General features: G+C 51.1%; 1 protein-coding gene across 6 annotated transcripts in view; it reads left to right on the top strand.

The window, feature by feature from the left end:
* DOP1B (DOP1 leucine zipper like protein B) overlaps positions 1-19184 on the top strand; it is a 133396-nt gene that overhangs the window by 36707 nt on the left and 77505 nt on the right. For all 6 annotated transcript variants that reach the window (XR_006335279.1, XM_043874270.1, XM_043874269.1 and 3 more), the window contains 5 exons: positions 7290-7479; positions 9873-9971; positions 10295-10418; positions 12419-12528; positions 14077-14191. Coding sequence is in view for 5 of the 6 variants with exons in the window: in XM_043874270.1 (XP_043730205.1) it covers positions 7290-7479; positions 9873-9971; positions 10295-10418; positions 12419-12528; positions 14077-14191 (638 nt within the window). In the remaining variant the exon portion in view is untranslated. The remainder of the gene's footprint in view (positions 1-7289; positions 7480-9872; positions 9972-10294; positions 10419-12418; positions 12529-14076; positions 14192-19184) is intronic.

Genomic DNA, 19184 nt, shown 5'->3' with positions numbered 1-19184 from the left:
AAGAAAAAAAAGAAAAAAAAATAAAATAAAATAAAAAAAAAAAGAGAAAAAAGTAAAATTATATCTAGGAGTTTCTCTGGAGCTGTTGCGGTCAGTGTGGGTTCGGCTCAGTTTCAGATAGCTCCTCGTTCCAGCTTACGCTTCTCGATATCTACAGGCCCCTCCGGTGTAGTCAGTGTTTCCTAGAGGGATTTTAATCTGTTGCACCAGTCCCTTCTGAAGCGGTTCCCTTTGTTTATTTGGCTTCTGTTTGCCGGTCTCTTTAGAGCCTCATTTCCGCCCTGACACAGGCGGGCGGAGGTGGGCTCTTATTCAGGTAGCTAGTTCCGTCGCTCTGCGGGGAGGGTCTGGCGCTGCGGGGAGGGTCTGGCGCTGCGGGGCAGGGAGAGGCTTGCGCTGCAGGGAGAGGCTGGTGCTGTGGGGACAGGCTTGCGCCGCGGGGATGGGCTGGGGCTGCCGGGAGGGGCTGACGCTGCTTTCTCCGTCTGTGCTGCTCAGGCTCCCGGCTGTTCTATATGGAGCGCGCCCCGAGCTGCGCGAGGTTCCAGCCCTCGGGTGTTCCACAAAAGCGCGGAGCGAAAAGCTGCGCCTGCTCTCTGTGCCTTCCCCGTCAGAGCGGTCCAGGCAGCCAGGGGCTTGGTGGGCGCACTCTCCCCAGGTGCGGCCCGCCCCCTCCCTTCCGCGGACCCAGCCCCAGTCCCCGCCCGCGCCGGTCGGGTGCCTGCGCCCTGTGTCTCTCCGCGACCTTCCCCTCCCCCCTGCCTCCTGCCTCCGGCGGGGCTGGGCCGGTCCGCAGCCTGCGAGCTCCTCTCTGGACCCTCTCGGTCTCTTTTTTCTGCGAACGGCCGGCAGTGTGTTTGGCCGGTTAATTTACTCTCTCTCTTTTGGTCTCCCACAGTTCAAGTTGGCACCTCACAGAAGTTCCCTCCGATTGTCCTCAGGGCACTCGGGCCGGACCCTAGCCCAAGCAATGCCGCCTAAGAGCTCCCGGGACGGATCTCCGTCCTTAGCTCTTTTGTCTTACTTTTTATCTTTTATATTTTGTCCTACCTCCTTTTGAAGACAATGGGCTGCTTTTCTGGGCGCCTGATGACCTCAGCTAGCGATCAGAAGTTGTTCTGTGAAGTTTGCTCTGCGTTCAGTTATTCTTTCGATGAATTTGTAGGAGAGAAAGTGGTCTCCCCGTCCTACTCCTCCGCCATCTTGGCTCCTCCTCCTGCTCCCTTCTTCTGTATACTCGTGAGCGTGAAAGCGTTCGTCGCTCAGTCATGTCCGACTCTCCGAGAACTTACGGACTGGAGCCTGGCCGGCTCCTCTGTCCATGGGGATTCTCCTGGAATACCTGGAGGGGTTTGCCATGCCCTCCTCCAAGGGGATCTTCCCGACCCAGGGATCGAACCCAGGTTTCCAGCATTGCAGGCAGATTCTTTACTGTCTGAGCCACCGGTGAAGCCCATTGTTTACTAGGCTGCTTCCAAATGAAAAAGCAAGGCTGGGTTTCATTGATGAGTTTCAAGCACCTTGGAGAAATTTGGCAAGCTCACAGGCGTAGAAGTTCATGCAATGGTGTCTGTTTGTTTTTCTTTCTTTTAATTGGAGGCTAATTACAATATTGTGGTGGTTTTGGTCACTGCTTAGGATGGTAAAGAATCTGCCAGTAATGTGGGAGACCTGAGTTCGATCCCTGGGTTGGGAAGATCCCCTGGAGAAGGCAACGGCTACCCACTCCAGTATTCTGGCCTGGAGAATGCCATGAACTGTATAATCCATGGGGTTGCAAAGAGGTGGACCCGGCTGAGTGTCTTTCACTCGGAATGGGAGAGAGGATTTATCCATTCAGACCATGGCATGTACACAGAGAATCGTTTCTGGAGAATCGTAGTGTGAAAACTCAACTTCCAGGGTGTGAACTGTTCTGAGTGATGCCCCAGTGATGAACCTCTCTTCACAGGACCCGTTTCCAGAGCCCACATGCAGCTGGCCAGGAGGTTCAGAAACCTGCATGCTTGCACAAGTTTCCACGTGATGACCCAAAGCCCTGCTCAAATCTTCCCCACACCAGGGGTCCCAGCCATGCCACCTTTGCCTTATGGTGTCAGCTGTGGCTGGAGGGTCGGGGGCATGGAGTGGAAGCAGGGAATCCATCCAAGGCCCACTCAGAGTGCGCCCCTCAAAAAAACCAAATAATCAGAATGTTTGCAGGATGGTGGCTGGTGACCCAAGGTGCGTTAAAGTCGCAAGCATCCATCCTGGCGTTTGAAATGCACTTGGCCTGTTTCAGGTTTCCACTCAGAACGGGTCGTGGCTCTCCACCTCCCCACGGGGAATCCACCTCGGTGACCTGCCGAGTCACTAGCATCCACTTCCCTCGGAGGCAGCGTCCGTCTCGTTGCTGTTTTAAACCCAGCACCATGGCCTGTGAGGCTGGGTGGGCGTGTGGGTTCAGGAAGAATCAGGGTCATGCAGAGTTAACAAGCCAACCTTTGCCCAACTCTGCTCTTCACGCCTAGCCCCAGGCTCTTTCTAGAAGTTCTGGTCCATTCATGTTTTCCTAACAGATGTTTGCTGTAAATGCTTCCCCCCACTGCCCGCCATCATCTAAAGATGAGCACTTCAGCTCCCACAGTGTAAGGCAATTTTTTTTTTGACCTGTAAGAATGAATCACACCAGAAACCTGTCAGCAGTCAGGGTGTTGTTATATATTCTCCCGGCTGATCAATGAATGTTCATTTGAACAGTTGCTCCAGCCGATGAGCACGAGTGTTTTCTCCTAATATTATGATTTCTCAACATTCAGCCGCGAGCTGAGTAAAGCTCCGTGAGTCACGGGGTACACGCGGCTGTGACACAAAGCCCGATCCGGCGTCTGCAGTGCTCAGGGGTACGAGCGACCGGCCTTCCGAGGTGAAGGCTGAGGCAGGGTTGTGTGGTCTCTGGGCGTGGGTGTGTGGGCCCAGCGAAACATGTATCCAGGTCAGTTTGAGAGGGTTCCTTCCTAACCTCAGGAATTGAGTCAGACACCCCCCCCACCCAACCCCCAGGAGATGCTCTGCAGAGGGTCTGGGGGCGGGGCAGTCACGATGTCCGAGCGGGCGGAAGATGCTGAGGGGTGGGTGAGTAAGCATGTCGGCGCTGCTGAGTCATGGGTTTCGTGGAGGCGGGGGCCGTTTCTGGTCCATGTTTGTCAGTGAACCATAAGGCAATGGAGATTTTGGCCGGTGTTTGGACTCGTTACTCACCCTGGCTTTCTAATAACCCTTTGATGTCCACAAACCACTCCCACCCAGAATCTCTTTTGTAAAGTGCACACGAGGTGCCCGCGTGGCTTGCTGTGGGTTGCTATACGAGGAAGACAGGGTTCGTGGTTGGAAAGCAGGCAAAACCCGGCTCCCCAGACATGTCCCTTGAACTCCGTGGCTCTCGGCCTAGGGTGGCTGCGGCCCCAGGGGGACACTTGGCGACACCTGAGTACATTTTTTGGGTGTTACAGCGGGGTGGGGCGGGCGCTCCTGGCATCTCGTGGGTAGAGGTGAAGGGTGTGCCTGAACGTCCCAGGATGCACACGATTGCCCCCACTGCAAAGGAGGGCCCAGCCCCAGGGGTCCACATGATACAGGATGAGAAACCCTGATTTAAATGGCAGTGGGCAAATCTTCACTGGCCTCTCTTCTGGCCAAGGCCAGCACCATGCTGATGAAGCCCTGCTGGTCCCAGAGTTTTCTCCCCCCTGTTGTTCAGTCGCTAAGTTTCGTCCAACTGTTTGCAACCCCAGCCCCACGGACTGCAGCACGCCAGGCCTCCCTCTCCTTCACAGTCTCCCAGAGTTGGCCCAGGTTTACATCCGTTGAATTGGTGATGCCATCCAACCATCTCATCCTCTGCTGCCCTCCTCTCCTTTGACTTTCAATCCTTCCCAGCATCAGGGTCTTTTCCAGTAGTCAGCTGTTCGCATCAGGTGGCCAAAGTGTTGCAGCATCAACGTCAGCATCGGTCCTTCCAGTGAGTATTCGGGGGTTGATTTCCCCCGTATTTGGCATGTATCTGATGTGGTACAGGGCGCTGTTGTTATTGCCCTGCTGGTTCAGATGGTCATGCCCCAGGCTATTTGGTCTCATGACAGTTCAGCTTCCACGAGGGTCCATTCAGCAAGTGACCATCCGGCCAGAGTCAGGAAGTGCCCGGGGCCTGCGGCACACAGCCTGCCTTCCTCACTGGCTGTCGGTTGAGTAGAAGAGTGTCAATGTCGTAGGAATGAGCTTGCGTCCACAGAGGACAAAAGCAGCAGCTAAAGTGACTGAAGAAGGGGTTCGGGGTTGGTGTGTGTGTTTCGTTTTATTAACTGTTGATTTTAAATAGAGAAGATTTCCATTCTGGATGCTAAACCATGCACGCTTATTTTGGAACTTCACAGTTAAGGTGATATGAGTAATTCTCTAGTAGACAGTTAATCAGCCTTTTTTTTTTTTCTTTCCCTGATAGCTCAGTTGGTAAAGAATCTGCTTGTAACGCAGGAGACCCTGGTTCGATTCGTGGGTTGGGAAGACCTGCTGGAGAAGAGATAGGCTACCCACTCCAGTATTCTTGGGCTTCCCTTGTGGCTTAGCTGGTAAAGATTCCGCCTGCAGTGTGGGAGACCTGGGTTCGATCCCTGGTTGGGAAGATCCTCTGGAGAAGGAAAAGACTACCCACTCCAGTATTCTGGCCTGGAGAATTCCATGGACTATACAGTCCATGGGGTCGCAAAGAGTCGGACACGTCTGAGCGACTTTGACTTTGGCTTTTGACCCCAGTTATCCTGCTCTTTACTTTGGTCTCCATAGCAGTCTTGTTGTTTAGTTGCTCAGTCGTGTCCAACACTTTTGTGACACCATGGACTGTAGCCCTCTAGGCTCCCGACCCAGGGATCGAACCCAGGTCTCTTGCATTGCAGGTGGGTTCTTTACCAGCTGAGCCACAAGGGAAGCCCGTTTCTTTAATAAAGAAAAGTGGGCAGTGTTCTCTGAATATTGAAGAAGGGATAGCGTAAGTGGCATTCCCCAGGCTCTTGGACGGTGGAACCCCCTCTACCATAGCCAGTGTTCCATGGAACATGCTTTGGGGATACGCTTTTGTAAGCAAGGGGCAGGAGACAGCAGTGTCCACACTGTAGTGTTTGTGATGGGTTTTAGCTTGGCTTTGGTCTTGTGTGATAGGGACCCTGGAGAGGGGAGCTCTCCGGGGGCTTCCTGGATTAATCTGCTGCTGTGGGAATCCCTTCCTAGCTCTGGACCGTCCTGTCCGTCCGCTGTGTCCACAGTGACCCGTCTGCCCCGCTCACTAACCGCAGCTGCTGAACAGTGCTTCTACCCCAAATTAGGGTTTTTGGTGGTTTTCAGAGCTGGGCAGAGATAAGCTGTATTTGTTGGCTCAGCCTTGATAGAAGGCTGATCAGTACCTTTAGCCACTAAACCATTCTGTGTCCGTCTAAGCATTTGGCTGTTTCTGATGCTTCTTCATTTTTTTTTTTTCCTCTGCATCATTCGCTACGAATATTTTATGAGTCAAAAAGGTTCACACTAGATTTAAGGAAAACAGAATTAATTTTTAATGTTGAAAGGTAGTAGATGTTTTTTGGTACGAAATGTTTAAGTATACACTGAGCAAGCTGAACTTGGGCAAACTCCGGGAGATGCTGAGGGACAGGGAGGCCGGTGTGTTGCGGTCTATGGGGTCACAAAGAGTAGGACGTGACTTAGTGGCTGATCAACAAGAGCAAGCTGCAGGCAGCATGGGTCATAGTAAAAAGGAGAGAGTAGCATTCGTCTGACAGTTTTCTGGAGGGCCAGCTATGTGTCAGATGCTCATCTGGGCAATGGGGAGGGTCAGCCACCAGAGCAGACCCATGCTGAGTATACTCAAGAGACACTTGTGCATTTTCACCCCTTTTCTGTGCCACGGCTGAGAGATGACATGCACACGGCTTTCATTTGTCCCAGGCTCCAGTGCCAGGAAGCAGATATAGGATTGCTGATTCCAAAACCCCACTGCTTTATACTGGTCTTGTCCGCCTGTCTTTTTTTTTCCCCCCTGTGGTCGATGCAAATAGAAAGCATGTGAAAGACGGAATCATTTCAGATTTCGAGTCAGACCCCCTCCTTAAGTGAAATCCCCTTGTGGGAGCTGCCTCCACTGTTGTACTGATGAGTGCCGTCACCAGGCCCACAAGTTGCGTTGTCACAGTTGCGGGAAAGGGCCCCGCTAGCCGCAGGCGCCCCCCAAGCGGAGGGGGGCCCGCATCGGTCCGTGTCGGTGGAAAAACAAGCCCACACCCACCCCCCCACACACACCACACACCACACACACACACACACGCACGCACGCACGCATGCACGCACACACCACGCTGCTTCTCTCCCAGGAGGTCCGTCCAAGTGCTGATGTGATGTCCTGGCATCCCAGGTAAAGATAAGACCTGAATCCATGCAGGTGGCCCACAGGAGGGCTTCCCACAGTGGGAGCCGGGGTGTGGAGGTGCTGGGGGCAGATTGTCGGGAAAACGGCCCCAGACCTTCTAGAACATGCCAGGGGGTGGGAGGCCCAGGCAGCCACTGTCCCCAGTATTTCTGAAGTCCAGTGTCCCTGGGCACGTGTGGGGCCATGCTCCAGTCAGGGATGTCTTTATCACTGAGTGAGTGAGTGAGAGTCGCTCAGTCGTGTCAGATTCTTTGCGACCCTATGGACCGTAGCCCACCAGGCTCCTCTGTCCATAGGATTCTCCAGGCAAAAATACTGGAGTGGGTTGCCATTTCCTTCTCCAGGGGATCTTCCCGATGAAGGGATCAAACACAGGTCTCCTGCATTGCAGGCGGATTCTTTACTGTCTGAGCCACTATGGAAGTCTTTATCATTACTTAGGTCTTTAATCAGTCATGTCAGCCTTTGTTTTGTTTTGCTTTTTTGGCGCATTAATGGCTCCTCATGCTTTTTATACAGGGAGGCCGGTCTGCTCATCTCCTTGGGGCAGTGGGCCCGCCTCCCACAAGCAGGGTGACATCCGTGGCGAGGCCAGAGGTGGAGACGGATCTCTGTGCCCCCAGGGGAACATGACCGGTCAGATGCTGCCCTTCAGCCAAGACACGGCCCCTCTTGGTGACCTGTTTGTCCTAGCAAATTCAGTTTTCAGTTACTGCCAGCAGGCGGACGGACAGACACCAAAGGGGCATGCGGCGGCCGCGGCAGCTCAGAATGAGGAAGGTGGCGTTTGCCTGGCCCGCGGGACGCGCCCTGACGCTGTGCTCTCCCGTCCTAGGACGGACGCGCTGCTGCTGAGGCTGTCCTTGGTGGTCGGCAGGGAGGTCTTCTACGCCGCCCTCTGGGGGAGTGTCCTGGCCAGCCCGTCCATCCGCCTGCCCGCCTCGCTCTTCGTGGTGGGCCACATCAACCGGGGAGCACCCGGCCGGGAGCAGAAGTACATGCTGGGGACTGACTACCAGCTCACGGTGGGTGCCCCAGTCCTGGCAGGGGGTGGGGGGCGGGCAGGCACCGCGGGGAGCAGAGGTGTTCCGAGAGACTGGGCAGGCGAGGAGGCGGCCTCACTGTGCGGCCCCCGTGAGGACGCGGGTCTCTGACACCTGCATCACCACGTGCGTGTTCACACGTGCTGCTCACACCTGAGCAGGGCCCTTCAGGAGACCCCGCGGCTTCTGCAATACAGGTGGGTCCTGACAGCCCCCGGCTGGCAGTCTGCTGTTGAGCTGCAGCCGTGTTTTCAGCCCCCACACCCCCACCTCCATCACGCTGACCGCTGACCACCACCTGCAAACCGGCTCCCTCCTCTGGCTCCCGCCGTCCTCCCATGTGTCCTCCTCTCCTCCGGCTGCTCGCACACCTACGTTGTCCAGGCTCGTCAGGGGTCTGGCCCCAGGCCTTCTTCCCTGGAGGTGACCTGCCTTCTCATGACCTTGAAAACGGAATTTCTCAGATCTGTTGTCTTTTCTCCCCAAACTTCTCCAGTTCTCCACTCCAGAATACTGCAGTGGATAGCCTCTCCCTTCTCCAGGGGATCTTCCCAACCCAGGGGTCGAACCCAGGTCTCCTGAATTGCAGGCAGATTCTCTACCAGCTAAGCCACCAGGGAAGCCCAAGAATACTGGAGTGGGTAGCCTATCCCTTCTTCAGCTGATCTGCCTGAACCAGGAATCAAACCGGGGTCTCCTGCATTGCAGGCGGATTCTTTACCAACTGAGCTATCAGGGAAACACTCCCAAACTTCAGTTCAGTTCAGCTCAGTCGTGTCCGACTCTTTGCGACCCCATGGACTGCAGCACGCCAGGCTTCCCTGTCCATCACCACTTCCAGAGCTTGCTCAAACTCATGACTCGTGTCCATCGAGTCAGTGATGCCAGCCAACCATCTCATTTTCTGTCATCCTCTTGTCCTCCTGCCTTCAGTCTTTCCCAGCATCAGGGTCTTTTCCAGTCAGTTCTTTGCATTAGGAAGCCAAAGTATTGGAGTTTCAGCTTCAGCATCAGTCCTTCCAATGAATATTCAGGACAGATTTCCTTTAGGATGGACTGGTTGGATCTCCTTGCTGTCCATGGGACTCTGAAGAGTCTTCTCCAACACCACAGTTCAAAAGCATCAGTTCTGCTCTGAGTCACAGCAATTCTCCCTAACTTAACACTTGTTTAATGGCGTGCAGTCTGTCGCCACCTAGTGGTAGACCTCGCTTCAAACTGAACACGTTCAACACTGAATTCAGCGTTAAGAAAGCGGGCAGCGATTCCTTACCCCTCTGAATCCATTCCACTTTGCACCGTGGAAATAATAGATCTTCCTGTGGGGCTCTCCGAGGAAAAGAGTGATGAAGGGACGTCGTCCGATGCTTAGGACAGAGGATACCCTCACAGACACACTCCCTCCTTCTCTGCCCCTTATTCTCTTCCTCCATTTTCACCTCCCTGCTTTGGCTCCTTCGGTCTTGTTCCCGGACCATCATGTAATTTTCTAACTGATTTCTCCCCATCTCTTCCCTCTCCCATCCAGTGCTTTTTTGGTTGCTACGAGATTTCGCTTTGCTGAAGCATAGGTTTCCTTAGATCTTTTCTGTGCTTGAAAAATTACCTGCTGCCAGCAGATAAAAGTCCGTCCTCAGGAGTATCCTGATAGTCTGCTCCCAGGCCCCCACAGGCCTGACTCCCCTCCCGGCCGTCTGCGCTCCCAGAGCCCACTGCCCCTCCTGACCTGACACGTCTGTGACGCCGTCTTTGCTCGAGCCGGTCCCTCCCTCGTCCCACGTTCACTGCCTGTCTCTTCCCTCCCATCTCAGTGTCCATCTGGCCTGTCTTTCAAGCTCAGCTTCCCCACAAAGCTTCGCTGTTCCCCCAGTTGAACGATCTTACCCTCTCCTCTTCCCGGTTCTCACAGCTTTTTGCTAAAACTCTTCTTATGCCTGGTTTTCTATCCTGCAGCTGTAGCACATCTATCTGCCTCAGAAAGGACCCTCAAAATCCGCACTGAATTGGTTTGGAGACCATTTGGCTGGATGTCATTAGAGTTTTAGTATAGTCGGAGGTCCCTTATGGAACCTAAAAATATTTCTTTCTGGGATTGTAGGATCTGAGGTCTTAGAGCCTGGCCATCTGGGCCAAGCCCCTCCACTTCTGAAATGGAACATCGAGGTCTTCCCCACGACACAGAACCCCCACTTAACGTCTGGAGCTAGAACCGTTTCCCATGTTTACACCGTGTTGTTCTGTTCCACATGACGTTAACATGGTGGTTTCAAGACGACCAGGAAAAGTTGTTTTCATTTTTACGACTAAAAAGAATAGCTGCCGATGATGTTCAGTGTCTTGGGTGTGAAATGTTCATGGCGTTTTGTCCTTTGCAGATCAAGTCCTTATGTGCGTCCCTGTTGGACTCAAACGTGCTGGTGCAAAGAAATAACCTGGAGATTGTCCTGTTCTTCTTCCCCTTTTATACCTGTCTGGTGAGCCATCTGTGTTCTTCCAGGGGCAGTGCTGGTCTTCCCCGAGGCCGTGGGGCTGGCGGGAGAGACCCGAGCCGTTTTGTCAGGAGGGGCGGGCAGGCACTCGGTGACCGCTATCCGCGGTCAGCTCATTTCTGTGCGGGTGGTGTCTCCATAGCAGAATCAAGATTCTGCCCTGGGCAGCATGTGAAGAACCCACCCCTTTTGAGAACCCCTCTTAAAGATAAAGCTGTGCGGGCTGGTAAAGAGGGTCCGCATGTCAGAAGGCCAGCGATTTACTGTGTCATCACCTTGCAGTAAAGTTTCCTCCATCCTCCTCCTAGGATTCCAGTGAGAGAGCCATCCCCCTGCTCAGATCTGACATCGTGCGCATCCTCTCAGCTTCCACTCAGACCCTCCTGAGGCGGGATATGTCTCTGAACAGAAGGCTTTACGCCTGGTTACTTGGTACGTAGGGGCTGGAGAGCCAGAGGGAAGGTGCTGGTTTGGGGAATCAGTTCTAATCGTGGTGATGCATTTCTGGATGTCGTCAGTGTGGGAAGATGGCATGCAGACCCAGCTGTCAGTTGGTCATCAGAGTTCTGCCGTCTAGCCCGCTGCTTTGGTTATTTTGCAGTCAGTATAGAAAATGCAGGGAAGTAACGGGATCTTTTGGAGAAGGAAATGGCAATCCACTGCAGTGTTCTTGCCTGGAGAATCCCACAGACAGAGGAGACTGGCGGGCTACAGTCCATGGGGCCGCAAAGAGTCAGACACGACTGAGCGACTCACACTTTCACTTTCTTTGGGTGACTTCCGGAGCACGTGGGAACCCCGGTTCATGCTTCTGTGCACGTGTTTTCTTGTGGCCAGACTGCAGGAAAAGAGCCCTTGACTGTCAGTTGAAAGGCTTCATGGGGACAAGCTCAGGAGATCCCAGGGCCTAACAGGTAGCACTTTCTGAGTGTCGCAGATTCCCAAGGTCATGTCCCTAAGAGGAGATGGTGTACAGAGTGATTGTGAAAGGACTCCAGAGCGTCTCTTTTAAGACTTTATTCTTTTAGAGCAGTTTTAATGTCACAGCAAACCTAAGAGGAAGGTATGGAGAGTTCCCATCTAGCCCTTCTCCCCGAGATGCACGCGGGGCTCCCTGCAACCAGCATCCCCTAGCAGAGCAGCACGTTTCTCACAGTTGAGGGACCTGCACCGACACGTTGTCATCATCTCAGCCGCACCGCCCCCCCCGCCCCCGTGTATTCCCACTTGGCGCTGTGCATTCTGTGGGTTTAGACAAAGGTCTCTAATAATACACGTCTCCCGGGTTTTCACTGACCTGAAAATCCTCTGCTTCTTAGCTTTTTTTCTTTTTAACCCTCGTGGTGCCCAGTTGCTCAGTCGTGTCCGACTCTTTGCAACCCCATGGACTGTAGCCCACCAGCCTCCTCTGTCCATGGGATTCTCCAGGCAAGAATACTGGAGTGGGTTGCCATTGCCTTCTCCAGGGGATCTTCCCCACCCAGGGATCAAACCCACGTCTCCTGCTTGGCAGGCGGATTCTTTACCACTGTGCCACCTGGCATATCAATGTCAGAAAGTCCTCTTAACCCTTTCTTCCCCTGGTTATAAAACTTTCCGAAGTCATAGCATGGAAGCTTATGAAGGCTCTCCAGAGGGATATTTACAGGCTCTTTAAACATTTTTTGTTAAAAGGATGATTTTGTCAAATGCACAGCTCCCTTCCAGGGGGGCTCAGCACCTTGTCTGTAGGGAGGACCTGGGACCCAAGCTCAGTAACAGCTTCCACTTGAATAAGCCATGACCCCAGGAGTCCAGACTCTCTGCTTAGAAAGATGCTGTGCCTTGCCCTAAGGACTTTAGAGACTTAACCTTGAACCTTGAAGTCACTCAGTTGTGTCTGCTCTTTGCGACCCCGTGGACTGTAGCCCACCAGGCTCCTCCATCCATGGGATTCTCCAGGCAAGAATACTGAAGTGGATTGCCATTTCCTTCTCCAGGGGATCTTCCTGACCCAGGGATCGAACCCAGGTCTGCCGCGTTGCAGGCAGACTCTTAACCTCTGAGCCACCAGAGAAGCCCTTTAGAGACTTAGCCATGGCTCAAAATGAGGGCCTACAGATGAGAATACCTTGATTTCTCATACTGCTGAACAAGTAGGCACTGGTTTTCACAAATGATAGTCATTCTGTTTGATTCTTATAATCATATTTGTCAAAGACAGTCAGGATGAATTCTTGGGTAAACTCAACTGAGGTCCGTTGAAATGGAATTCTGCCTGTCTGATCCCTGGCACACCACTGTCAGAAAGACAGGACTTGATTTCGCTGGATCTGATTTTGGTTTTCTGTTGGAGGAGTTCTATTTTTTGAAATACCAGAGCATAAGACCTTTGCACGATAAGATGTTCTCTAAACATGTAGATTTCTTTACATCTCATGGTTCTTTTATAGGTTCTGATATTAAAGGAAATACCATCGTGCCCGAATCTGAAGTCTCAAATGCTTATGAAGACCAGTCCGTGTATTTTTTTGAGAAATACTCCAAGGATCTTTTAGTTGAGGTAAAGGAGCATTTCTGGAAAGGGGATCCCAATCAGGACCTTCCTAATTGTGGTTTTTTGGTGGGGTTCCTTGTGGGACCTCAGAGTAAACATGGGGCCCGTGCCTTCGTACGCAATTGGGAAAAGTCCATGTGTGGTCATCCCCTGGAATCCACGGGACTGGTTCCAGCCCTTTCCCCACCCCCACCCTGTGGATACCAAAATCCACAGATGCTCAAGTCCCTCATATATATAACACAGCCTGGTGTTTGCATGTAACATATGCTCATCCTCTCGTGTACCTTAACTCATCTCTACATTACTTGTGATACCACCTCTAGATGATTTGTGACATAAATGCTATGTAAATATGTTGCAGAACACAGTGTAAATGCTATATAAGTAGTTGCCAGTGCCTGGCATGCTTAAGTTTTGCCTTTGGGAACTTTCTGGAATTTTTTTTCCCCAAATATTTGCCGTCTCTGGATGATTGAACCTGAGGATGCAAGACCCATGGTGTGGAGGGCCACGGGTTCTCCTCTCGTGCCGTGTGACTGCTTTTACTTCTGCCCCAGAGTGTTCAACAGCTAGGACAACCCGTAGTGTCACTCCGAGACTGCTGATTCTTTTTTTTTTTTTTAATTGGAGGCTAATTACTTTACAATATTGTAGTGGTTTTTGGCATACATTGACATGAATCAGCCATGGGGGTACCTGTGTTCCCCATCCTGACCCCCCCTCCCACCTCCCTCCGCATCCCATCCCTCAGGGTCATCCCCGTGCGCCAGCCCTGATGCATCAAACCTGGACTGGCAATCTGTTTCACATATGATAATATACATGTTTCAGTGCTATTCTCTCAAATCATCCCACCCTTGCCTTCTCCCACAGAGTCCAAAAGTCTATTCTTTACATCTGTGTCTCTTTTGAGAGACAGCTGATTCTTAAGTTGATAAGGAGTCCGGGCCCTCAAGGAGAAAGGGACAAACTTTTTTTTTTCTACATTCCTTCATCTTAGTCACATAAGATGTTTTTTTGTTTTCTTAAACTCTTGAGTTGTTATGACAACAATCTATTTCTTTTAACTTTCTTTAAACCCAGAGGTAATGATTACACAGCAAAACAACTCATTTTGCTCAAGGGTATGTTTTTCCTTAAACTCTATGCTAATGATTATATAGCAACAGTGTATCCTGCTCAAGGACATGTTTCTTTTCCTTAAGAAACTTCTGACTCATCCTGTTATCTTAAGAGGTATGTTGAGGCAGTGGGTCTGGTAAGACCTTTCTACTGTTAGTAACCAACTAAAAAAGTATATAAAGCCCCACCCGAACTCCACCCGCTTCTGATGTCTATGTCAGAAGTGTTTCTCTGTCCACTTTTCACTGTAATAAAGCTTTTGCTGCACGAAGCTCTGAGTGACTGAAGCCAAGTCTCTGGTCCCAAAGCAAAACCCTCTCCTCTGGAGATTCCGAATCCAACACCGTTCACCATAAGCCATCAACACTACACTGTATATAATACCCTAATGTGTGGCTTTTTTTTTTTTTTTTTAATCAACAATAACAGGGTCTGGCTGAGATCCTGCACCAGAAGTTCGCTGACACCAACGTAGAGGAGCGTCACCACGGGTACCTGAAGCCTTTCCGCATCCTCGTCAGTCTGCTTGACAAGCCGGAAATAGGTAACACTAGACGTGCTCTACCATCACGTGCCAAAGGAGGCTTCCCTGCTGAGAGGGAGTTAAATATCGGTGACGTGCAATCACCCCATTGTTTGGTAGTGGTTTAGTTGCCAATTTGGGTCTGACTCTGGTGACCCTGTGGACTGCAGGCTGCCAGGCTCCTCCATCCATGGGATTCTCCAGGCAAGAACAGTGGAGTGGGTTGCCATTCCCTTTTCCAGGGGATCTTCCCAACCCACGAATCTAACCCAGGTCTCCTGCATTGAAAGCAAGTCTCCTGCATTGCCAGCGGATTCTCTGCCGACTGAGCTACAAGGGAAGCCACCCTGTTGTTTAGAATACAGTTTAATCTTCGGAATTTTAGAATCTCGAGGGACTTCAGTCATGCTCTGTGCTTCAGTTTTCACTATTTGCTGCTGCTGTTAAGTCGCTTAAGTCGTGTCCAACTCTCTGCAATCCCACGTTCTGTAGGATTATAGCCCACCAGGCTCCTCTGTCCTTGGGATTCTCCAGGCGAGAATACTGGGGTGGGTTGCCATATCCATCTCCAGGGCATCTTCACAACCCAGGGATCGAATACAGATCTCTCACCTTTGCAGGCAGTTTCTCCTTAGATTTTTTGCACAATTCCTTGAATTTTTATTTTAGGAAAGTACCTTTGAGCTGTTGTGCTCACTGGCACACGTGCCTGCAGGGTACATACAGTACTGACTTTGTGAGACCGTATTTCAGTTAAATGGCTTTGGTTGTATTCTCAAGAAAACAGGGGACCCTCCTCTGTCTTTTTGCCTTGGGAGTCCAGACAAGCTCTTTCTGCTGTGTAGGCCTCAGTCTTTTCCTCTGTCACATGAAGGCGGGTCTGATTTCGGAGAGACAGCAGTGAGTGGTAACTTGAAGCGAGATCTTAGACCCCTGCCCAGGAATTGAACCTGGGTATCCTGGATGAAAGCCAGGAATCCTGGCCAGTAGTCCAGCAAGGGCTAGAGGCAAGAAGCAAAACTCCACTGGCCCTTGCCGCCATTGAAAAATGCATTTGTCAAAGAGGCAAAAGCTGTAAAAACAGGTACAAACTGTATCATTAGAGACTCAGAACAACAAGCGGGAGAGCACGCAGAGAAACAGCTCACTTAGTTAAGGCAGAAGGAAGGCAGAGAGAGGGCTTCCCCGATGGCTCAGTGGTAAAGAATCCGCCTGCAATGCAGGAGATGCAGGAGACCGAGGTTCAGTCCCTGGGTTGGGAAGATCCCCTGGAGAAGGAAATGGCAATCCACTCTAGTATTCCTGCCTGGGAAGTCCCATGGACAGAGGAGCGTGTTGGGCCACAGTCCAGGGGGTCGCAAAGAGTCGGGCACGACTGAGCATGCACACGTCAGGTCCATCAGTAAGGCAGAGGAAGGGTGTGGGTGGCCCATCTCGTGAGGAGAGCGGTAGAGAGGTGGTTAAATCATCTGCATAGGGCCGTTCCTCCAGGTCTTCGTTTGCCTCTGGCCAGTTACCTGATTTCTTTTCCCACACCCGTCGAGCCCAAGGACCCTTCCCAACATGCGTGTGCAACTTTTTCCCAAGATGGATTCTAGCCCAAAGGCCAGCGGGGGGAGGCTTAGCATTACATATTATGGGATGGTGCCCCCCCTCTTTTGACCCCCCAAGGAGCCTTCTTGTGCCTGTGCAGTGTCTCCCTTGCCCCAAGGAGGGGAAATACGTGAACTCATCATCCTTTACGCAAATGGAGCTCAGCCCCTCTGTCCCTGCCCACGGCTGTCTTAAAACAGGAAGGAAGCCTGGCTCTTTACCCTATTTCTGCTGTTATTTCTATTTTGAAGTGCAAACAGGAGGCTGATGGTAAATATCCAGCCTCCAGCCCACCTGCCTCCTTTCCTCAAGAAATGTAAACAGGAGGCTGGTTGTAAACGCCCCGCCTAGAGCCCATCTGTCTCAGGCCTCAGGTTAAACTAGACTGGGTCGGGAAGGCTCCCCCTTTATGCACTGTGGTCCTCTGGGCATCGGTCGGGGAAAGTGCTTGCTTTAAAAAAAAAGAAAAGAAACTGCTCCAGTGTCCATTCACCCTGAGAAATCAGCATCTCATGCCTTGAACAGCGTCACTGGCCAGGAAAGCCCTTCTTCTGCCCCGGATTCAGTCTTGATGGTGTCCTCTGAGCCATCTGCTCAGGACAGCCCGCTGCTGAGGTGCTGTTTGCAGAGAACAGGAGCGGAGAGTGTTAGTGAAGTTCCTCTCCATCAGGCGTCAGGACAGGGACCTTTCCTTGATGCTTTCAGAGACGGGCATGGGGCATCTGTGCAGCAGGGGAGGTGCTAACCTCTAGGCAAATAAAGGGAGAAGTAGGCTTCTGGTCAAGTTAGACAGAAGGGAGACTGTGGTCCTAATGCGTCCTAACTGTTGTTAATAAAAACAGTGACATTTGGGGGGCAATCATTTTGTGCATCATTAATATGTGTTGTTGTTGTTCAGTCACTCAGTCGTGTCTCTCTGCGACCCCATGGACTGTAGCACACCAGGCTTCCCTGTCCATCACTATCTCCCAGAGTTTGGTCAAACTCATGTCCATTGAGTCGGTGATGCCATCCAACCATCTCATCCACTGTCATCCCTTTCTCTTCCTGCCTTCAGTCTTTCCCAGCATCAGGGTCTTTTCCAATGAGTTGGCTTTTTGCATCAGGCGGCCAAAGTATTAGAGCTTCAGCATCAGTCCTTCCAATGAATATCCAGTGTTGATCTCCTTTAGGATTGACTGGTTGGATCTCCTTGCAGTCCAAGGGACTCTCAAGAGTCTTCTCCAATACCACAGTTCAAAAGCATCAATTCTTCAGCGCTCAGCCTTCTTCATGGTCCAGCTCTCACATCCATCCATCCCTGGTGGCTCAGACAATAAAGAATCTACCTGCAGTGCAGAAGACCCAGGTTTGACCCCTTGGTCTGGAAGATCCCCTGGAGAAGGGAATGGCTACCCACTCCAGTATTCTGGCCTGGAGAATTCCATGGACAGAGGAGCCTGGCAGGCTACAGACCAACTCGCAAAGAGTTGGACACGACTGAGTGACTAAACACACACATCATTAATATACATCCATGCATACATCATACCTCCAAAAACCCTGAGTAACTTTTCTGAGTATACATATTCTGCAGATGGAGACTAGGGTGGAGCAAGTCTGAGTCATTTTCCAGGGCCCACCGAGGAGCTGGGACTGAAACTCTGGAGTCTGACTGCATAGCCTGAGCTCTCTTTGTTAGGACGTTGCTCCTTACTTGATGACCTTCTGACGGCCCGTACCCGAGATGTTAACTCTTGTAACACAGATGAACTTAGGTGCGTGACAGGTGCAGCTCTGGTTGCTCCTGACCAAATTCAAAGCATGAGGCTTGTGTCTCCAGGCTCCGACCTTGGAGATGGGTGTTTTATGTCAAGGCCTTGACCTGGATCAAGTGAGTGTTGAGCTAACTTGGGCTCCAGGTTGTATTTTCTGGAATGGGGTGAATGATGGGCTTCTGCCTCATCACAGAAGTTGAATTTGTCTCTCTGATAATTTAGTTTCCCATTGAAGGGCACACTTGAAGGGCAAAGGAGTAGATTGATAATGCAAACTGGAAGGCATAGGACGGTTAGTCTTACCTGTGCTTTGGCTACCTGGCTTTAGCCAGTTCCTCATTTCTTCTCCTTGAATGTCAACCACAGGCTTTCCTTTACTAGTAAAAACCACTTGGGTTGGGAAGATCCCTGGAGTAGGAAATGGCAGCCCACTCCAGTATTCTTGCCTGGAAAATTCCATGGTCAGAGGAGCCTGGCAGGCTATGGTGCAGGGGGTCACAAAGACCCAACAAGACTGAGCACACACACACACACACACACACACACACAGTCTTACGCAGTAGATAAAATACGCCTGGGGCTTATCATGAGAAAGGGGGCATTTGTCTTTGGAAGCATAAGAGATGAGATTATTTGCTTATTCTTTGTTGACAAAGCTTTTGTTTTCTCTGCCTCTGCCATATTCATTCCTCTGATTACAAGGGTGGGAAACCCTTCCCTTCCATCAGGCCTGCGGGTTGGTGCTCGAGGAGCAAACATGTCCGGCCGCTTTCCACTTGCCTGTCTGGCAGGGTCCAGTGCTCTTGTGCCATCTTAAGCTTTTCTGGGTTGGTGATTATTTCTCTTGCATCATTCTAGCTCATCGTTAAAAGTATTCAGAACAGGAAACTGCCCTGCTCTGTTGGGGTTTATGTAGAGGGATTGTCTCTGGCCGCGCAGTTTCTGTGCTCTTAATATTCATGCCCTGCCTCCACCTGGGAGAATCCACCTGGGCTAGTCACCCAGCCTCAGTAGCCTCATAATCAGGACATTATACCTGATTACATACCTGGTTCTTTGGCTGTTGTAAGGATTAAATAAGTTAATAGTTACAGAATGCTCACAATAGTGGCCAGTGCATAGTAAGCCCTACAAAAATGTCCCCTTGGACAGCAAGATCAAACCAGTCAATCCTAAGGGAAATGAACCCTGAATATTCATTGGAGGATCTGATGCTGAAGCTCTGATACTTTGGCCACCTGACACAAAGCGCCGACTCACTGGAAAAGACCTTGATGCTGGGAAGGATTGAGGGGAGGAGAAGGGGGTGACAAGAGGATGAGATGGTTGTTTGGCATCATCGACTCAATGGACATAAGTTGGAGCAAACTCCAGAAGATAGTGAAGGACAGGGTAGCCTGGTGTGCTGCAGTCCATGGGGTCACAGAGAGTCGGACATGACTGAGCGACTGAACAACAAAAATGGAGACTGTCTTCATGGATGTTATTCCCCCAACTAAAGTTGTGATCTTCACAACCAACGTTAAGTTTCTATACATTTAAAACTGTATAAATTGTCTATGTATATAGAGTTACTCATAATGTATTTTATACATTTGTCATTTATTGGTTGAAAAATGGATTTTTTAAAAAATATTGATATTTTATTTCTTATTTATTCATTC

Source organism: Cervus elaphus, chromosome 19, assembly GCF_910594005.1.
Source record: "Cervus elaphus chromosome 19, mCerEla1.1, whole genome shotgun sequence".
Classification (NCBI taxonomy): Eukaryota; Metazoa; Chordata; class Mammalia; order Artiodactyla; family Cervidae; genus Cervus; species Cervus elaphus.
Note: the sequence above shows the minus strand (reverse complement) of the source record. Positions and strands in the feature narration are given on the sequence as shown.